This window comes from Gallinula chloropus, assembly GCF_964237585.1.
Source record: "Gallinula chloropus genome assembly, chromosome: 2".
Taxonomy (NCBI): Eukaryota; Metazoa; Chordata; class Aves; order Gruiformes; family Rallidae; genus Gallinula; species Gallinula chloropus.
Genome location: NC_140086.1, coordinates 42904536 through 42922599, shown reverse-complemented (window position 1 = coordinate 42922599; position 18064 = coordinate 42904536). Strand labels below are relative to the sequence as shown.

At 45.3% G+C, this 18064-nt stretch overlaps 2 protein-coding genes across 2 annotated transcripts in view; one reads left to right on the top strand and one right to left on the bottom strand.

The window, feature by feature from the left end:
* ATP6V1H (ATPase H+ transporting V1 subunit H) overlaps positions 1-1277 on the bottom strand; it is a 50323-nt gene extending 49046 nt beyond the window's left edge. The window contains exon 1 of the mRNA XM_084259963.1: positions 1213-1277. The gene's annotated coding sequence lies outside the window, so the exon portion shown is untranslated. The remainder of the gene's footprint in view (positions 1-1212) is intronic.
* A 7603-nt stretch (positions 1278-8880) lies between these two features.
* The window catches only part of RGS20 (regulator of G protein signaling 20), a gene marked incomplete at both ends in the record, with an annotated part of 40466 nt that continues 31282 nt past the window's right edge, over positions 8881-18064 (top strand). The window contains one exon of the mRNA XM_084260805.1: positions 8881-9003. Within this exon, the coding sequence (XP_084116931.1) occupies positions 8881-9003 (123 nt within the window). The remainder of the gene's footprint in view (positions 9004-18064) is intronic.

Sequence of the window (18064 nt, the reverse complement as noted above, 5' to 3'; positions counted from 1 at the left end):
AAGCCATACCTACACGCTAAAGTGTAGCAAATCATGAGTTTGCTAAAGTAGAAGATATACACCATTACTAAATAACTCTCAGTCCTGTAAGTTTTCAAACAATCAAATTAAATTATTTGAAGATGACTTCTCTGCAATGCCCAAGTAGCCCTACAGATAACAGGAGCTGCCTTCCTTCCAAGTTCAGACTGATGATAAAGGTTAAATTCAGTGCACATCATCCCTTCTCCCAGCATGTTCGGGCTGACTTAGTTCAGAGCATTTATACATGGAAAACACATGAACTCCAACTTCAGGAAAAAAAGAGTTATATAATCTATGTAACAGAGGTTTTAGTTTAACTATAAAATTAAGATCACTGCAGTACAAAAAGCAAACTGAAAAAACAGCAGCTCTTCATCAGGGCATACTACACTACCACTGACTGTGACCTTCACCACTTCCCCTTTGTCCTTCCCTTATGGCTTAATCTCCACCTGACTTTGATGCCAAAACAAGACGTGTGTTTGCAAAGGCTCGAGACCCAGCTGGAGCAGGAATTCCTTCCAACCCCAACTGCATCAAGCCTCTCCACGCAGCTTACTTCTGAACTTTGTTGGTTCCCTTTCCAGCAGCAAACGAGACCAAACCGGCACACTCTGCCCCGTCCCTGACAAACACACCTCACTCGCCTGACTGAATGAAAACACGGTTCTAACGAAAGAAAAAAAAAAATATAAAAGGGAACTATCCCTGAACTGATGGAGCCGCAGAACTCCCCTCCCTACAAAACTACTTCCCGAGCCGACACCCACTAAGCGGTCCCCACGTACTGCGCCCTTCAACGGCCACTGAACGCTTCCCAGCTCTTACACGGCCCAGGCAGAGCCATCTGAACACGCCCCGAGCCTCAGAGGGCGACAGGGCCGGTAACAGCGGCTTCAGGCCTGCGCAAGCCACAGAGAAGCCGAAGCAGCCGAGAGGCGCCTGGGGAAGCGGGGTGGAGGGTGAGGCGCTCGGCCCCTGTCCCGCCACTCCCTGCACAGGCCCACGGGCACGGCCGCCTCCCGGGGAAAGCCCTCGGGAAAGCGGCGGTGCCACGGCGGGGCCCTTCGCGCCTCCCCCGGGCCCGCCAGAGCCCCCGTAGGAGGCTGTGCGGCGGCGGCGGCACGTCCCCACCCCACTCCCTGCCATAGGGGGGGCAGGGCCGGGCCCGCGACAGCGCCCACTCACCCCACGGGCGCGGGAGGGAGAAGCCGCCGCACCGAGGAGCCCGCGCGCCCACAGGACCCCTCCGGCCGCTGCGCTCCTCGGCGGCGGCCGTCGTCATGTGACGCCACTCACCTGACCGCGACGGCGGCCTCCGAGGAACAAGTCACCCCCAGCGCGCCCCGCCCTGCCACGGAGCGCCGCGCGGTGGGCGGAGCCTCGCCCGGCTGCCGGTGGAGCGGGACGCCTGAGGGCCCTGCGTCCGTGTGGGGCCTTGGCGTAGGGTGCCAGCCGTATGCAGGCGTGGCTGTGGGGATTTAGTTGTATTTAGAGCACATATCTGTGTGCACACGTAGATGCGTAAACGGTTTTCCCTAAGTGCGGTGGTTTGACCCTGGCTGGAGGCCAGACGCCCACCAAAGCCGCTCTCTCACTCCCCTTTCCAGCTGGACAGGGGAGAAACTGTGTGTTGAGAGGCTCAGGAGTCGAGATCAGGGCAGGGAGAGATCATTCCACAATCAGTGTCACGGGCAAAACAGACTCAACACAGAGGAAAGGAAAGAAACCTCTCTAATTTATCACACTGCACGGCACACACAGTGACACCAGAGTGGGGTAATGGGAAGTGTGACCAGATCTTAAAGCACCTCCCCTCACTCCTCCCTTCTGAGCAGACTTCACTTTAGTCATGATTTCTCTGCACCCCTGGGGAAGGCCCTGCCTGTGAGAGGGGCCACCAAGCTGTGGAGGGAGCCCAGGAGCGGGAAGAGGCCAGGGAGATGGCAGACAGTGCCCCTTGTGCTGGAATGCTCCTGGGTTTTTTCAGCACGTGGGGGTCCTGGTTGATGACATGAGGTTGGCCATGAGCCAGCAGTGTGCCCTGGTGGCTGAGAGAGCCAATGGGATCCTGGGGTGCATCAGGAGGAGTGTGGCCAGCAGGTCAAAGGAGGTGATCCTCCCCTTCTACTCTGCCCTGGTCAGGCCCCACCTGGAGTATTGTGTCCAGTTCTGGGCTCCCTGGTATAAAAAAGACAGGGGTCTCCTGGAGACAGTCCAGAGAAGGGCTACGAAGATGATTAAGGGCCTGGAGCATCTCCCTTATAAGGAAAGGCTGAGTGAGCTGGGGCTGTTCAGCCTAGAGAAAAGAAGACTAAGGGGGGACCTTATTAATGTTTATAAATATCTGAAGTATGGGATGCAGGGGGAATCAGCCAGCCCCTTTTCAGTGGTCTGTGGGGACAGGACAAGGGGCAATGGCTGTAAGTTGGAGCACAGGAAGTTACGCACCAACATGCGGAAGAACTTTTTCACAGTGAGGGTGACAGAGCCCTGGGACAGGCTGCCCAAAGACGTGGTGGAGTCTCCTTCTCTGGAGATACTCAAGACTCATCTGGATGCCTACCTGTGCAATATGAGCTAGGGAGCCTGCTTTGGCAGAGGGGTTGGACCCGATGATCTCTGGAGGTTCCTTCCAACCCCTGTGATTCTGTGATTCTATGTGATTCTGTGATTTTTTTGCTCTCTGCCTCTCATGCTGCAATGGCACAAGCTTAACCTTTTCCCCAGCTGGAGAGCAGGCTGGTGGTGTGGACCCCAGCCCCTGTTAGGGAGGCCTGGCCATGTTCCACCATGCTTCACTGCCTGCTGCCTCACACCTCACCCTCACCTCCTGAGGGCTCGAGTAATGGGGCACACCTTGCCTTCTTCCCGAGTTAACACCTTGCACAACTTCTTCCTGTAAAAAACCTCAGCCTGTCTATGTCAGGCTTTGTCTCTACAAGCGAATGGAGTGGGAAACTTCAGACCAAAAGCCCAATATTTCAGAAACCACAGGCTTAAATTTCCATGTTTCCGAGAAAAAAACTTCCTTTGGCTGCTGAGTGAAGTTTTCCAGTCATACTGTGAGGAAACGCATAGACATAACCACTCCTGGTCAGAAATGATCATAGAATCATAGAATATACTGAGTTGTAGAGGACCCATAAGGATCATCAAATCCAGCTCCTTGATCCTGAAGAGTAATTCTGCTAACATACAAGGAGGAAAGGCAGAGAATAGGTCAGAGTTTTGCATGCAAGCAGCTCAAGACAGCCAATGTAGAGCTGGTCTAGAGACATCTACAGTTAACATCTCATTTTGCCAAGGTGTCTGTATTTTCCTTGTAGGAAATGGACTATTCTTTAAATTATACCTGACCATTACCTCTATTGTTCTTTTTAACCCCAGGAGGATCTTCATGACTGTGTCACTGATTAATTATACTTCCACTTCCACCATACGTTTATTTTTCTTTAAAATCAATCATTTTTCAATGCCATAGTAAGGCTATTGATTTCTTGATAACTGAGCTTAAATCCCAGGCACAGTCTGGAGTAACAGCATTTGCATTTCTTTATGCTTCAGCAGAAGAAAGCTCTCTAAGCCATTTGCTGTCTAGTCTGTAATAAATGCATCCATTAATGTGATTCTGTGGATTACCCAACATGTGGGGCTTTGAGGTTTAATCTAATGTGTTTGTGTTCTTGCAGGTTGCTTACTTACATATGTTGGTAAGAAGTGCTTGCACAACTCCTGATCTCCAGCATAGAAATCTCCAAGCAATCTTGAATGGAAATCTGGGGGTTTTGAAAGCTCACTTGAATCTGGATTTTATTTCAGGAGTGAGAGACAGAATTAGGCCTTATTTTAACCAGTTCCTCTTTTACTGGTATTTGTAACTGCTGATCCCTTGGGGTTCTGCATTTCCTGCTTCTGCTCTGCCTTTTTATGGCATGTTTCACTCACCACCCTTTTGCATTCTGCCATCAGGCACCTGGAATAAACACATTCACCTTTTCCACAGTCATTTCAAAACTGCATTACCACTGATGACATTACAGATGACTCTCCCAGTTTTATAAATAAACAAAAGTGCAAAGGGCTTACAAAATGATCTGAACAAGGGGTGAAGCTTTTTAAATGGGACTTGGAGAAGGAAGGCCTGTACAGTGATCCTGTAAGGCACCATTGAGCCCTTATCTAACCTAGAGGCACATCAGGCTTCCCTTCTGTGAAACTTAGCTGTCCACAGTGATACATCTGTCCAAACCCCAAGATGTCTCAGTACTCAAAACACTGATAACTTAGGCCGTTCTCTTTCCTATCCAGATATGGTGTTCCTCCACTTCACCCTTCAAAGCTCAGTGTGGTAGCTGTTCTTAGAATTTAATAAACTCCTGGAAGCCATATCAGCACCTCTGAAAGTGCAGTTCCAACTACCAGTTTTGAGACACAGTGTTGCTCCCCATCGTGTGCCCATCCCTGTGTCCATCAGGGTAATGGCCCAAATACTTGCCTAAGCATGCAAAGCCCTTTCTTCTGCTGAGGATCACCTGTTACCAGGAAATCATCCAAAATACTGGACTATAGTCTACTTTGCACAGCAGATTTTTTCCCCACCATTCTGGCTTAACCCAAGCACCAGTATCCAAGTGCAAATACACACAGGACTGTGGTTCTCTCACTTCTAGTCCTTGTTTCCAGTATTGTTCAGCAGTGTATAGCCTGCAGTGTTCATGTGAGAAAAATAAATTCATGCTTTCTGCTTGGTGCCCAAAGGGATACCTTATTTGTGTCATCAGTGGCTCTGGATTCTTTTTCGTAGTGGACTATTTTTATGGCCTAATTGCACTACCTGCAAGAGTCTAGCACCATCCATTCAGTCTGGCTAAAAGAAGATAGATTACTCTTTGCAGTTGAAATGTTGATGCTGCAACAACATGGGGGGGGGGGGGTCTATAGAAAAGAACTTTGAAAAGCTGTGGCTTAACATGTTAACAGTGGAACACCTTCCTTATGAGGAAAGGCTGAGGGAGCTGAGCCTCTTTAGCTTGGAGAAGAGGAGGCTGAGGGGTGACCTCATTAATGTTTAAAAATATATAAAGGGTGAGAATCAGGAAGACAGACCCAGGCTCTTCTCAGTGATGGCCAGTGACAGGACAAGGGGCAACGGGTGCAAACTGGAGCATAGGAAGTTAATGTGAATATAAGGAGGAACTTTTTCACTGTGAGGGTGACAGGGCACTGGAACAGAATGCCCAGAGAGGTTGTGGAGTCTCTAGAGACATTCAAAAAAGTCTAAAGGCTAAAGTAAAAAATACTGCCCTGTAACTTTTCTGTATCCCTGGAGTGAGGCCTAATGGCTGAAAGTATGCAGCTACTATTTGTCTCCTTTCTTCCCCTCCACCCCCCCCGAGGTGTCATGGGGGAGATGGGGAATAGGGGTTTTGGTCAGTTCCTCATGAGTTGTTTTCCTTCCTAGTGGAGGTGGGGGGTAGGGGGACATTCCTCACACTCTTCCCCTGCTCCAGAGTGGAGTCCCACCCACGGGAGACAGTCCTTCATGAACTTCTCCAACATGAGTCCTTTCCCACAGGGCTTCAGCTCTCCACCAGCTGCCCCAGCATGGGTGGGGGGGGACTGCGCTTCTATGGGGTGCAGTCATAAAATCATACAATGTCTCTCAGTCTCTCAGGCCCAGACTGCTCCAGCCTGGTTCTCCACGGAGTCACAAGCCCCCCCAGCAAACCTGCACGGGCTGCAGGTGCTGCCAGGATCCTGCTCCAATGCAAGTCACAGCATCTTCCCTATGTCTCCACCCACTGCAGCATCCCCCTCCTCCTTCAGAACCTTGCCACGCAAAACCACACATTGTTTCTCTGAACTGAATCTTGCTAAAGGTAATGATTGGAAGTGTTATGCTCCAACTTTCTGGTAAGCCTTCAGGATTCAGGTTCTACAAACCAATTCTTTCAGTTAATTTTGGTTATGTCAGTGCTTGTCCATTAACTCCAGGCAGCACAGCTTCACTTCAAGTTGCTGTATTTACAGGACTTTGTCGTGTGAAACATAGAGAAAAAAATTCAATGCCTATCAGCATGCAGAAATTAAAGTCATCAGTTGCTAGGATCACAAAGAATAAAAATTATCTGTATTTTAATACTAGAAAAATGAATGCAGATGAGTCATCCTCACAGTAAGACTACAGGCAGTTGGATCGTGAGGGCATTTTCCTGTTCTCTCTTTTCCTCTTGCAAGAATGTATCGTTGTCTTTCATACCTTCTGCAAATTGCAGAAGTGTTTTACACACCTGCCATTTAACCTTGCAGCAGTCTGAACATCAGGTAGCTGTCTCCTGCATGTCCACACAAGATCTTAGCACGTGTAGAAAAAACAGCTTATCCAAGAGAAACAAATTCAGAAGGTCAGGAAAAGTGACCACACTTCTCTAATTCACAAAATACTCTCCACACATGAAAAAAATGAAAAATAGGAAAATGTGTAAAGGAGGACTTTTTGAAGTTGGTACCTATACCCTAGAAAAACACCGACTAGCCTCAGCTCTAAAAACTACTATTCCTAAACCAAGTACCTCATCCTACCCTAGGGTTATTCGTGTAGGGATTCAGAACAGATCTTCTGGGTCCTCAATGTTCTGCTTTCCCAAGGCTTAAAACCATCTAGCCAGGGCAGTGTGGAAAGGGTCAGCATGTATATTGCATGACAAGGGATGGATGCGAGCTGTAGGCAGGGGGCTTCTTAGTGTGCCTTCTTTCAGCGGGAAGCCCCCATGGGTGCGTTCCAAGAGTAGAACGTGTTTCAATTTCTTTTCCTGGTAGAATGTCACAATGCAATATTGTCAGAAAATTGGAAGTGAAGTACTGTGCAGAAACAGGAACAGAAAGGCCAGCTGAAAATTATTTATAGCCTTGAGAAGTAAAGGCTTTTGGGATTAAAATACTAGAGTCCATTATTTTAGGGTGTGGGGACAAGTGTCTCTGTCTCATGAACATGAGCTTCTGTATTGAAAGCTGGAAGGTCTCAGAGTCTCCATCCCCTCTTTGCAACCTACAGCATATCTCCTCCTCTTACTGTCAGTCTCTGCTGCTTTGTGCCAATAGCTCTTGTCTGGACAAGGGGCTTTGCACCTGAATGTGTAAAAGGAGCATCCTTCTCTGGGAATCTGCTGCAGTGCCAGGTGAGGTAAAGCTCACCGCTGGGTTAAAATAATTTTAAAAAGCAATGTATCCTCTAACTTCATCCTCTCTCTTAAGAAGAGGCTAGGGCAGAGCAGTGGCTCCTTGGAGGAAAAAGGAAATGCTGAGCTACCCAGTGCTGCTTACAGTAAGCCTGGCTGGAGGACAGAAAAGAAGGTGATTACCTAAACCTCAGCAGTAACACTGCCAAAGTCAGACTTATTATCAGAGTTTACGCAACAGCTTTCTGACTGTACGATGACTTCTAGTGCAATTCAGCTTGTCACATCAAATGCTGGAAAAAGGGTTCTCTCAGAGTTCTTCATTTTTCTCCTGAGCACTTACTGGATTTCTCTAAAAAAAGACAGAGATGTGACCGAGGCACCTCTTCTCACAAGAGATGTGATGGGGGCAGATGGCATTATATCTACATCTCCAGTACTGAACTGTCAAAACTTTTTCTTGGCAGAAAAAGCATGTTGCTTCAGGCATATTTTTCAACATGGAAAGAGATGTTGTGAACTTTCAAAACATACAGATTATCCCATCAGATACTTTTAAAATGGAAGCTCTCTTGGCTCCCCATTTATAGGAAGTTCTCATTTGGAAGTTTCAGCTAAGTAATAAAAGGCTAACTTAAAATATAAAAATATTAGAACTGGAAGTATTTTGAAGTAATGGATAAGTGAACAGACTGACTCTTTTCAGCACACACTAACATATATATGAATTTTACTTCTGTCTCCAGGATAAAGTGTTTTAAAAGGCTACCAAATGCTTTCCCAGATGAGGAACACTGTTATTTGCTTATCTCTCATTACAGCAGCATTGGTAGTGGCCAGAACAATAAGCAGCATTTTCATAATTGTTTGAATGAAAAATTCACAATAATTTAATATTCCTCCTAATATTTCTGTGTTTCTTCCATCGGCATTTTGAAAAGCACAAAGAAATAAAGAGCAAGTGAATGTTGACAAACAGAAGGCAAGAGCCCATCAGCCCTCTGCAAAGCTAAGAGAAATAATCTATTAATAATCTACCTGGAGTCTTAGTCTTTATATTTAGTTTGTCTCTAGCTGCAGACATGGCTGCTACTCATGCGGTGCTGTCATTGGGGCTGGAAGGATTACCAGTAGACCATCTGTTCAGTCGGAGAGAAAAAACCCTGATTGACAGGTGCCACTGACCTAGGACAGACATCCCCATTTGGTGCTGCCTGCAGAGTGTAACTACACGCAGAGTTGCTTCTTCCTTCAACTTGTAAATGAAATACATTCGCTCTGATGTGATAGAATGTGTCCCGTGACTGTTGCAGCCCGTTCCTCTGACATGTATTCAACCACTATGCGTGTGTCTTCCTCCTTTTCAACTTACTAAAACCCACGAAGTCGTAAATCTAATCTCTAAACTGGCACGTTGCTGAGGGGATGAGGCACCACAGATATCTGAGGGCAGATAATCCTGTTTGTCTTCAGAGCCGCGGAGGCTGCAGAAGAACTGGCAAGCTGCAAGAGGCCCTGACATTTGCCTATTGGTGTGAGGAGGAGCCATCTCTATGTTGTTGTCATTCAGCCCAATGTCTGGGATTTGGTTTTGTTTCATCGTTAAATAAAAGTGGTGCTTCTCCAAGAAAGGTCACTGTAGAATTGGATTCAGGAACAGCCTTTTTAATTCTCGATGTGGAGGCAATTTTTGCTCTACTTCAGGACTCACAGCTACCATGCAGACAATTGTCAAGCAAAGGAGACCCTCCAAAGTGAAGATGAAGAGGATGTCAAAGCAGCACAGTGGATTTTCAAGGTAAGACGAAACCCAGGATTAGCCAGGTGTGCTGAAGGAGGGGGGAAATGGTGTGCCTGGAAAGAAACAGAATGTTCATAACAGCCGTAGATTATCTGTCACCAAGACATCATCAGTATTCATGTAGTTTTCCTTTATGCCTGAGCCTCATCCTCTGCCCTCAGCAAGTTGCATCCACAGTGACAAAGAAAGTGGTGATCCACCTTCCTGTTAGGTGTCTGCTTTCAAACAACAAATTAAACACATCTATCTAACTCATAAAAATGATTCATACTTTGAGGAGCTGATCTGTGGTTAAAAGGGTGAGGTAAAGCCTGTTGCTTCATGGCTGTTTAGACACTGAGGAGATCTACATTTGTTGGTAGTTTACAAAAGAGGATATCCCAAAGAAAACATGCTGCAGTCTAATATGGAAATCTATTAGGGTGTTACAGTAAATCCTCTTTAGTGAACCTGGAGAGCTGAACCATCTTCCTTAATTAAAAACAAGAGTCATCTACCCTCTAGATTTTGTCAAAAGCCTGAAGGTTGCCTGAGGAGTGAACCAATGTTGTTTATGGTGAGCAGCACGTTCCTGCGCAGCACAACAGAGCAAGATCGACAGGTGGAAAAAAACCATCTTGTTAAAATTTTGGTGCAGAAGTGGTGCACATGGGTGCACAGCAGGGAAGAGAATATGTCAGCAAAGTCACACACTCTTGTAGCCACAAAGTCTGGGGGGTTTTCAGACTAACTTGGCACTAGATCAGAGAGGGACTGAGGCAGCTAGTTGAGGTTGTTGGCAGGGTTGGTGAAAAGCAAGACGGGGGAAGACATTCCCCATTCCCCAATATCTGCCCTACAGACATTCAGGTTTAAGCAAGAATTGGCTTCTCCATCCCATGTCCTTAGCCAATGCATTCCCATTTCCAGGAGGCCATTTCATTTGAATTACAGAAATACAGTCATCAGAAATCCTAAATGACTTTCACTGCTTTTGCTGAGAGGAAATACTCAGCCTGCTTTGCCACTATCAGGAAACTCTTTCTGATAATGACCCAAGTACACTCCTTTCAGAATTTCATGTCATTCTGTCTCATTATCTGTCCATTTAGCACAGGAGCCTGGGGACTTCTTGGCCCTCTTGAAGGCAGAGGGGGTTTTGTCATAGGCACAACTGGCTCCTGAATTTAACCCTTGGTAGTCATACCTTCTGAAACCCATATAGTGAGTTCTTCGCAGCTCTTGTCCCTGAACATTTCTCATAAGCCATCCTGTTATTTATCCCAGGTGAATCCTTCCTTTCAGCTTGGTGATGGCGTTTACAGCTCTAACCTGAAATCAGTTTGTTGCTGAGTCTCTGGGGAACATGGTGGACTGGACCGAGTCAGGGGCTTCACAGAGGACAACATATTATTTCTCTGTTCTGTGGAAGGGTTTATCTGCAGAGGAACCTAAGTGACACTGCAGGGTTCACTCACTGTCCACAGTTCCTTAAACACCAGTGCTGCCAGCTGTTTCTAAGTGCTGCAGCTCTGCTGGCACAGCCTTCGTCTCTGAGGGACAAGGATTGTGCTAGTGATAGGAAGTCAGAAAGCTTACCCATCTATAAATGTGCACAGCCCTAAGGCTGGGGAACAGATAACACATAACAAAGACACAGAGGGTTTATGAGATTTCCTGAGACTTAGGAAATTGACTTCAAGTTTGTAAGGTTCATGATCAGTTTGTCACTTATACTTCCAAAACAGACAAGATCACACCAAAACCTTTTCTTCAGTGACATTGAAGCCTGCAGAAAGTTCAGATTCTTTCCAGTAGTATGTTTCTGTATGTGACACTAATCGCTATAGATAAACTATGTCCTCAGACCCATACATTTGTTTGACTGCCATGGATTTGATCACTGATTCCCCCATCCTCATTAATTCCCATGTTCTCTTCCACCTCAGGTGAGGTTTTGAATCTGATGCTTCTGTATGTGAGAGCAATAGCTGCTTTCAGAGTGAGTTACAATCTAATTCAACATGCTAAATAGCAAAAAAGTTGAAATATTAAATAAATTCAGATTTAAAAAAACAAAACAAAAATAGTCTTTTAACAGAGTGCTTGAATTGGGTTTATTTATTCATGAACATACTTTCAAAGGGAACTGAATTACAAGAGAAATGTTTTTGAGACGTGGTAGGCAGTTTAAAGGCCTCTTAAATCCTCTTCATGACATTTAAATCAACTCCATGAGCTGTTTATTTCTAATCTCCATTTGCAAAACTGTATAAACTTTTTATAAGTCTCAACACAAAGATGCAAGAACTTACTTAACCCAGAGCTAACACAGACACGTTCTCATGTGCTCCCAATGTACTTTTTGCCAGTTAGCAAAATAAACACCCCAGAAACTCTGCACTGCTCAGGGAGACAGTGAGAGGCTGCAAATACATCGCAGTATTTACCTAATAACAAAATCTGACCCATTACACAGAGCTCGTTGCCATTGCTTCCTCAGAAGAGGATGAGAATGTTCTCCAGAGAGATGTCACTTTTTAGTTTATGTTCAGGTTACATCTGGATTGGACCCATTTAAATTCAGTAGCATAATTATGATTTCTAAACATAAAGGTTCCAGATTTGGTTAGGCTTCCATGAATAATACACCTACAGACAATAAGTGACTGGGCAAGTGCATGACAACAGTGTCAGGGCTATGGGAGCACTAATAAGTCTTAAGGGTCCTGACCAGCCTCACCTGGGACCTCACCCCACACCCATGGGTCCAGCAGCATTATATAAGCTCTGTCCTAGGAACCTGCTCCCTGCCTAAGCTGTGTTGAAGGAGTAGTGATGTCAAGGTCACCTTGGTAAGTTTGGTGATGATACTAAGCTTAGAGGAGTGACTGATACACCAGAGGGCTGCGCTGCCATTCAGTGGGACCTGAAGAATCAGGCAGAGATAAACCTAGTAAAATTCAGCAAATGTATGTGTAGTGTCTTGTGCCTAGGGAGGAATAACCCCAGGCACCAGTACAGGTTGGGGGTTGACCTGCTGGGAAGCAGCTCAGCAGAGAAGAACCTGGGAGTCCCTGCAGACAACAAGCTCTCCATGAGCCAGTAGTGTATGCTCATGGCCAAGCAGGCCAATGGTATCCTGGGGTCCATTAAGAAGACCATGGCCAGAAGGTAAAGGGAAGTTATTCTCCCCTTTTACTCTGTCCTGCTAGGGCCACATCTGCACTATTGTGTCCAGTTCTGGGCTCCCCAGTTCAGGAAGGACAGAGACCTAGCAGAGAAAGTCCAGTGGAGGGCTATGAGGATGATGAGGGGACTCAATGAGAAAAGGCTGAGAAGATCTGGTTGATATTTCTAAATATGTAAAGCATTGATGTCAAGAGAATGGGGCCAGACTCACAGACCTGAATTAGGCACCAGACCCTGCTTCCTCATCCCGCATGAACAGATCAGGTATTTACACACACTATCCAAAACCCACCAACACACTGCATGGGGAGCTGCCTCACAGGGACAGAAGAAACACTCAATTGCAGGACATACCACTTAGGCTGCATCTTTCAAAGGAAGTTATAGGACTGCTTTGGCACTGTGTGTGCACCACCCTTCATTTGGGAGCCACAGCCTCAGCCCACAGATCCACAGGTCTGAATGCTGCTGTTAGCACATTTCTTGGAGAAAGAGATGATACAGGCTCTGAATTTGCATGAGTTGATCTCCCAAGGTGGTGGCCCAGCCACTGGAGGTGCTCTGCCAGCCTCCTTTCAGAAGGGCCCTCCCCAGCTTGGACTGGGCTAAGCAGATGGGAGGGAAAGGAGGATGACTTTCCAATATAGCTGCATGGGACCTTCCTGTGGATTTTGGTCTGGTCCTCACTGAATACCTGGGAAAAAGGTAAATGGAGATATTTCTCACTGAATCTCAGACTCTTACTTTGTGACTTTGAAAGCAACAGTGAATAAGTTTTTTCTTTGGACATAGTGTCTTGCAACCAAGAGAAACTACCAATTTCTACCTGACCCCTTTTGCAGGGTTGGGGACTGACAGGCCTTAATCTTTCTAATAGGTCTGTTGATGAGAGGCACCCCAGTGTTTTGCTGGACACTGCTGGTTTCAAAAAGTTTTATACTTCAGGATGACACAGTCTAAAAATATGCAGGAGTACACTTTTCTTAACTAGAAAAAAAACACTTCAGGGGCAAGAGAAACCCTTGTTACAAAGAAAACATGTGAAGGAAAGAAAATTAACCAGCGCAGAACACCACAGAAGAGAGATAATGTTCTCCAGCTTCTCTTAGAAATAATTCTGATTAACTTCAAAGCCAGCTGCGCATGATTTTACCTCATTATCTTAGTCTGTAACTACTCAGCAAAATAGCCACTCTTTTCCCTACCTAAAAGTGTACTGCATTATCAAAGAAGTTGTCAGTAAGACTAGATGCTCATTATTTGGTGGTCCTAAATACTCTGCAATACTCCTGTTTCTCTCCCAGAATACTGTCTCTTTGCAGCACTGCTCCTGAATGAAACAGACCATCAAACACTTCTCAAATTTTACATCTGCTGTGTAAGAATTTTGGCAGAGACAAGGAATGTTAGCTGCCAAGTGATTCAATCCACAGCCATAGGCGTTTGCTCCCTCTGCCCATCTCAACACATAAGAATTAGATAAAATGTGACTATTAGCTATGTTTCAGCTTATTTAACTAAGCACAACACCTGTTCAAAAGAACAGAAAGAGTGTGTTCCTGCTATAAGTTGCTGCTTGGTTTGTTCCTAACACCCTATGACACAATCACAAGCTTTAAGACACACAAATGCTACTGTGACTAAGTATGAAAAACAGGCGTTGCCAAATAAACACTCCTGACATGAAAATGTACTTGGGAGACATTATATTGACTGAAGAGGGTGAGTATATTTACTAAAGTCAGGACTTCTCCTCCTCTTATGAAAGATGAAGACAGTGTCTGACTTCAAAGGGACTGTTAACAGTAATTAACGACTGATGGCACTCATCCCCCCAAGACACTAGACTACTTGGCAAAACAGTGCAATCGTTGAACTGGCATGTTGTACTTTGCAAATAACATATGTTATGATTTTTGACCTTTCTGGAGTTGTTTGAGAATGGATTCTTATTTCATCAAACAAAACATGATTCACAGCAGTTGCTGAATAATTCAGATGAGCTATGCACGGTCACGAGTGACTTCCACACTCCATGCAGCTCGCAGAATACTGTTTGGCATCTTCAGACCCAAAGGATTTCTGCAGATCTGAGATCAGACAGGTGAAGGGAAAAGGATGCCATACTTCCCTTGGGCTGTTCCCCTGGGCAGCATGCCTGGGGCCATTTGAGTTTCTGCCTGGTCTCCCACACAGAACTCAAATGGGTAGGACTCTGAAAACAGAAAGGTGATGCTGGTGCAACAGGGGTCTCCTTGGGCCTCAGCCTACATGTTGATGTTAAAGCAGGCTTAGTAGTTGCTCTCCTTTCTTGGCGCACGTCTTGTCATTTCACACCATGCTTTCCTCTCTGCTTTGTGCCTTGGGGAACAGAGGGAAGCAAGCCCTTACAGGTAATAAATCTTTATAGTATTTGGAAGGCATTCTGCTTGCCAGAAAGCAGCAAGAGCTGGGCTGTTCCCTTAGGGAAGGTGCAGAGATCCAAGGTGATCCCACAACCAGAAGGACAGGAGCCTCACTAGCTACGGTACTTGGGCAAGGCAAACAGGATAGACACAGGTATGGTGCAAGCAAGGTCTGGGCCATAGGCTATATCACTGCAGGGTAGAAGTCAGCCCCCCAGATCAAGGTTTAACATCAAGTCCCATGATCACCAGGCAAGCCTACACAGACAATGGACGTCCAAGATCAAGCCCTGTTGAGATGGAACTTCCTGTGTTTCAGTTTGTGCCCACTGACGCTTGTCCTGCCACTGGGCACCACTGAAAAGAGTCTGGCCCCATCCTCTTGACATCTACCCTTTAGATATTTAAGCATTTATGAGATCCCCTCTCAATCTTCTCCACTTTTTCACTGGCTTTTTGCTACCCCAGGCAACCTTGCAGAGACCATCCATGTTTGGCTTGGAGTTTTCTTTTCCCCATGTTTCCTCTGAGTGTCCTTAGTATGCAAGTCTGCTCCAGGCAGCTGAAACAAATAAATACAACTTCTTTAAAAATTATATGATTTCATCTTCAGCATAATACGTGAATGTAAGAACAGAAGGATGTGGCTTCTGCAGGAATTACTCAATCTGGCAGAAAAAACTGGGGTTATTACAGTGTGGGTGGTTGAACAGTGGGACAGGTTTCCCACAGAGGCTGTGAAGTCTCCATCCAGAGACGTATTCAAACCCTCCTCAGCACAGACCTACAAAGCCTTAGAGCAGGAGGTTGAACTAGATGATCTGCAGAGGCCCCTTCCAATATCAACTCTTCCGTGAAACAAAGAGCTCTTCACAGTGTCTTTCTTTTTAAACTGTTCTGTAATTACCTGGCATAATAATACTTTTTTTTCAATTCATAAAAGATTTTTCACTTGCACCCAGAACCACTGCTCTGAGAATAGCTGGCTGTGTTGCTGTGTTGCTCAGCATTGTCTGTGAACCAATAATAGCTGCGCAGGCAGCAATCACGGGGCATTCTTTTGCAAAAGTTGTCAAAACAATACTGTACTGCACATTAATGGGTGGCTTACTTGCATATTAATGGTGTGCAAATTTTCAAGTCCTCGATAATTTGTACTAATTTGCAATCATGTGTTTTTCCAATTTAGTGATTTACATATTTTGCCTTTGAAAGAGCCCTAAAACTTCCTTTCTAGCTGTGTACCTTTGAAATGGAAAAATGCAGAGTCCTGGGCAGATTAGGATATTACTGCCAAAGAATGTAATGCAAAAACCAAAATATAAACTGTTTTTACACTAATTCCAGAGTTTTTTTCAGCAAAACAATCCTAGACTGACCTGAACTAGAGAGGCTGTTTCCATTAATACATGATGACCTTCTTTAAGTGGAACAAAATGCTGTAACCTACTCAGCCTAAATTTAAATCTACTAATTTGAGATATGGGTAACTTCAGATTTACAAATATCTTCATTTAGGATACTCTTCCAGGAGCAAGAATCAACAATTTAGATAGAGGATACTAGGGATAAACAATTCCTCTGTCTCCCTGGAAGACCATGGAGACCTTTGGGAAAAGGCAGCTAGTTTGGGTGTCTGTCAGGTGGAACTGACCTTTACTCACACGCAGACTGATGAGAGTAAGTGATTTCCTGAAATGAAGTACCGTTGTGCAACACAAGCCCAAGAATGATGACATACTGTTGCTGTGATTCCTGGTTTCTCCTAGAGGCCCTCATGTGGGAGAGATCACCTGAGCACAGTGTTCCCATCACACCCTGTTTTATTTCCAATACACCTCGGGTCCAGTTGCAAGGGGAGTTGTGGTGTGGGTTTTTTCAGCTCAGATTTGTCAGGGATTTATGAGTACCAGAGGAATCCCTAAGTGCCAGAATAAGTTGTGCCTGATTTGCAGGTGTCAGCCAGTCCATGCTAATTAGTAAATCCTTCCAGTGACCAGGGCAATGATGTGGGGTGCAGTATCATCAAAGGCAGTACTGACTGGGAGCTTAAAAGTGTTGCCTGACCTTTGCTGCTAGGATCAACCATCCCCAAGCCCTTCCTGGCACAGCTTTAACTCACCTGCTCTTTAAAACCTCACTAATACGGACTCCACAGTCGAGACAGCCTGCTCCACTTCTTCAATATCCTACCACTAAAAACCCACATTTAACCTAGATATCACTGCCTGCAGCTTAAATCCATTGCTCCTTGCTGTATATGTAGTAAGCACGAAGAGTAATAGACTCCGTCCACTTGCCTGTTTGGATACAATGCATGTTCCCCAGTGTGAGTTTCCTGCAGGTGGTACAACAGCACAAAAGTCATGAATCATATACGTGCTTTTCCACAGCAATTTCCACCAAAGAAGAATTCAAAGAGCCTTTCAAGCCATTTAGACCTTACTCAGTGCTACATTTTGCTGGCCCCTCCTGTGCAGTAACAGGACAGCTTCTTACTCCCATTGATTTGCATCTTTTTATAATCCAGTCAAAAGAAAGATGCAAAAAAGAGGTCACAATATCCTACCACAAATGTCTTTGCTTCAAAGCCCAGCTCCAGGTTGCTAGGTGACAACCAGGCGCATCCTCCCAAGAGGAGGTCAAAGTCAAAGCCCTACCGAGCCAGGAAAAGCAAAGGAGAGAAACCATCACTCCTCTCTCAGAGGCCACACAGGGAATGAAAACACCTTGGTTATGTTCAATATAGGTAACTGCATGTTGTATCACAAGCATTAAAACTTAACTCTGAGGCAGGCAGAATGCTGTTTTTCCATCAGCCACATGCAGAAGGTGTCCTGAAGGGTAACACTTGGGAATTGGCAAGGATCAGTGAGCAGTGTTATTCTAGTGTTAGTCTCAAAATAAAGCTAATCTAAAACACCACATCAACTGCTAAAGGTAAGAACAGCCTGCAACAAACCAGGAGCTGCCCAGTGATGCCATTCAAGCAGCAGCTGATGATCTTACAAAAATGTCACGTTACTTTTCCTGGTTCACTGTTGCAAGTGTTTAATTATGCTCACAAGAATCAAAATTATTCTCCAGAGTCTAGAGAAGTCAGGTGTAGGCTGAGGAATTCATATGGAAAAAGGGGAATGAAAACTTCATTCTGTTAATTAGGCTGCCTTTGTGAACACAGCGTAATTTCAGCAAGAAGCTGTGATTTTTTTCCTGTGACCACTTGTGTAATTTACTTTAGGACTCAATAAAGAACAAAACCGTTCCTGCTGCTCTGTCAACTTCACTGTTTTCTTTGAGGATAACCAAGCTAAGAGCAAAATCAGACCAAGATAGGCTAAAGTATTTGTTCTTGAACTGCATAAGACTGCCATTTATTATGAGAGATGGGAAGATTATAATATTTTAAAGTATTCATTTCTTTGCAGTGCTTGATTTTGTGTCCTGTAGTTTAGTATGCCAAATAAGCTTTGGCACTCACA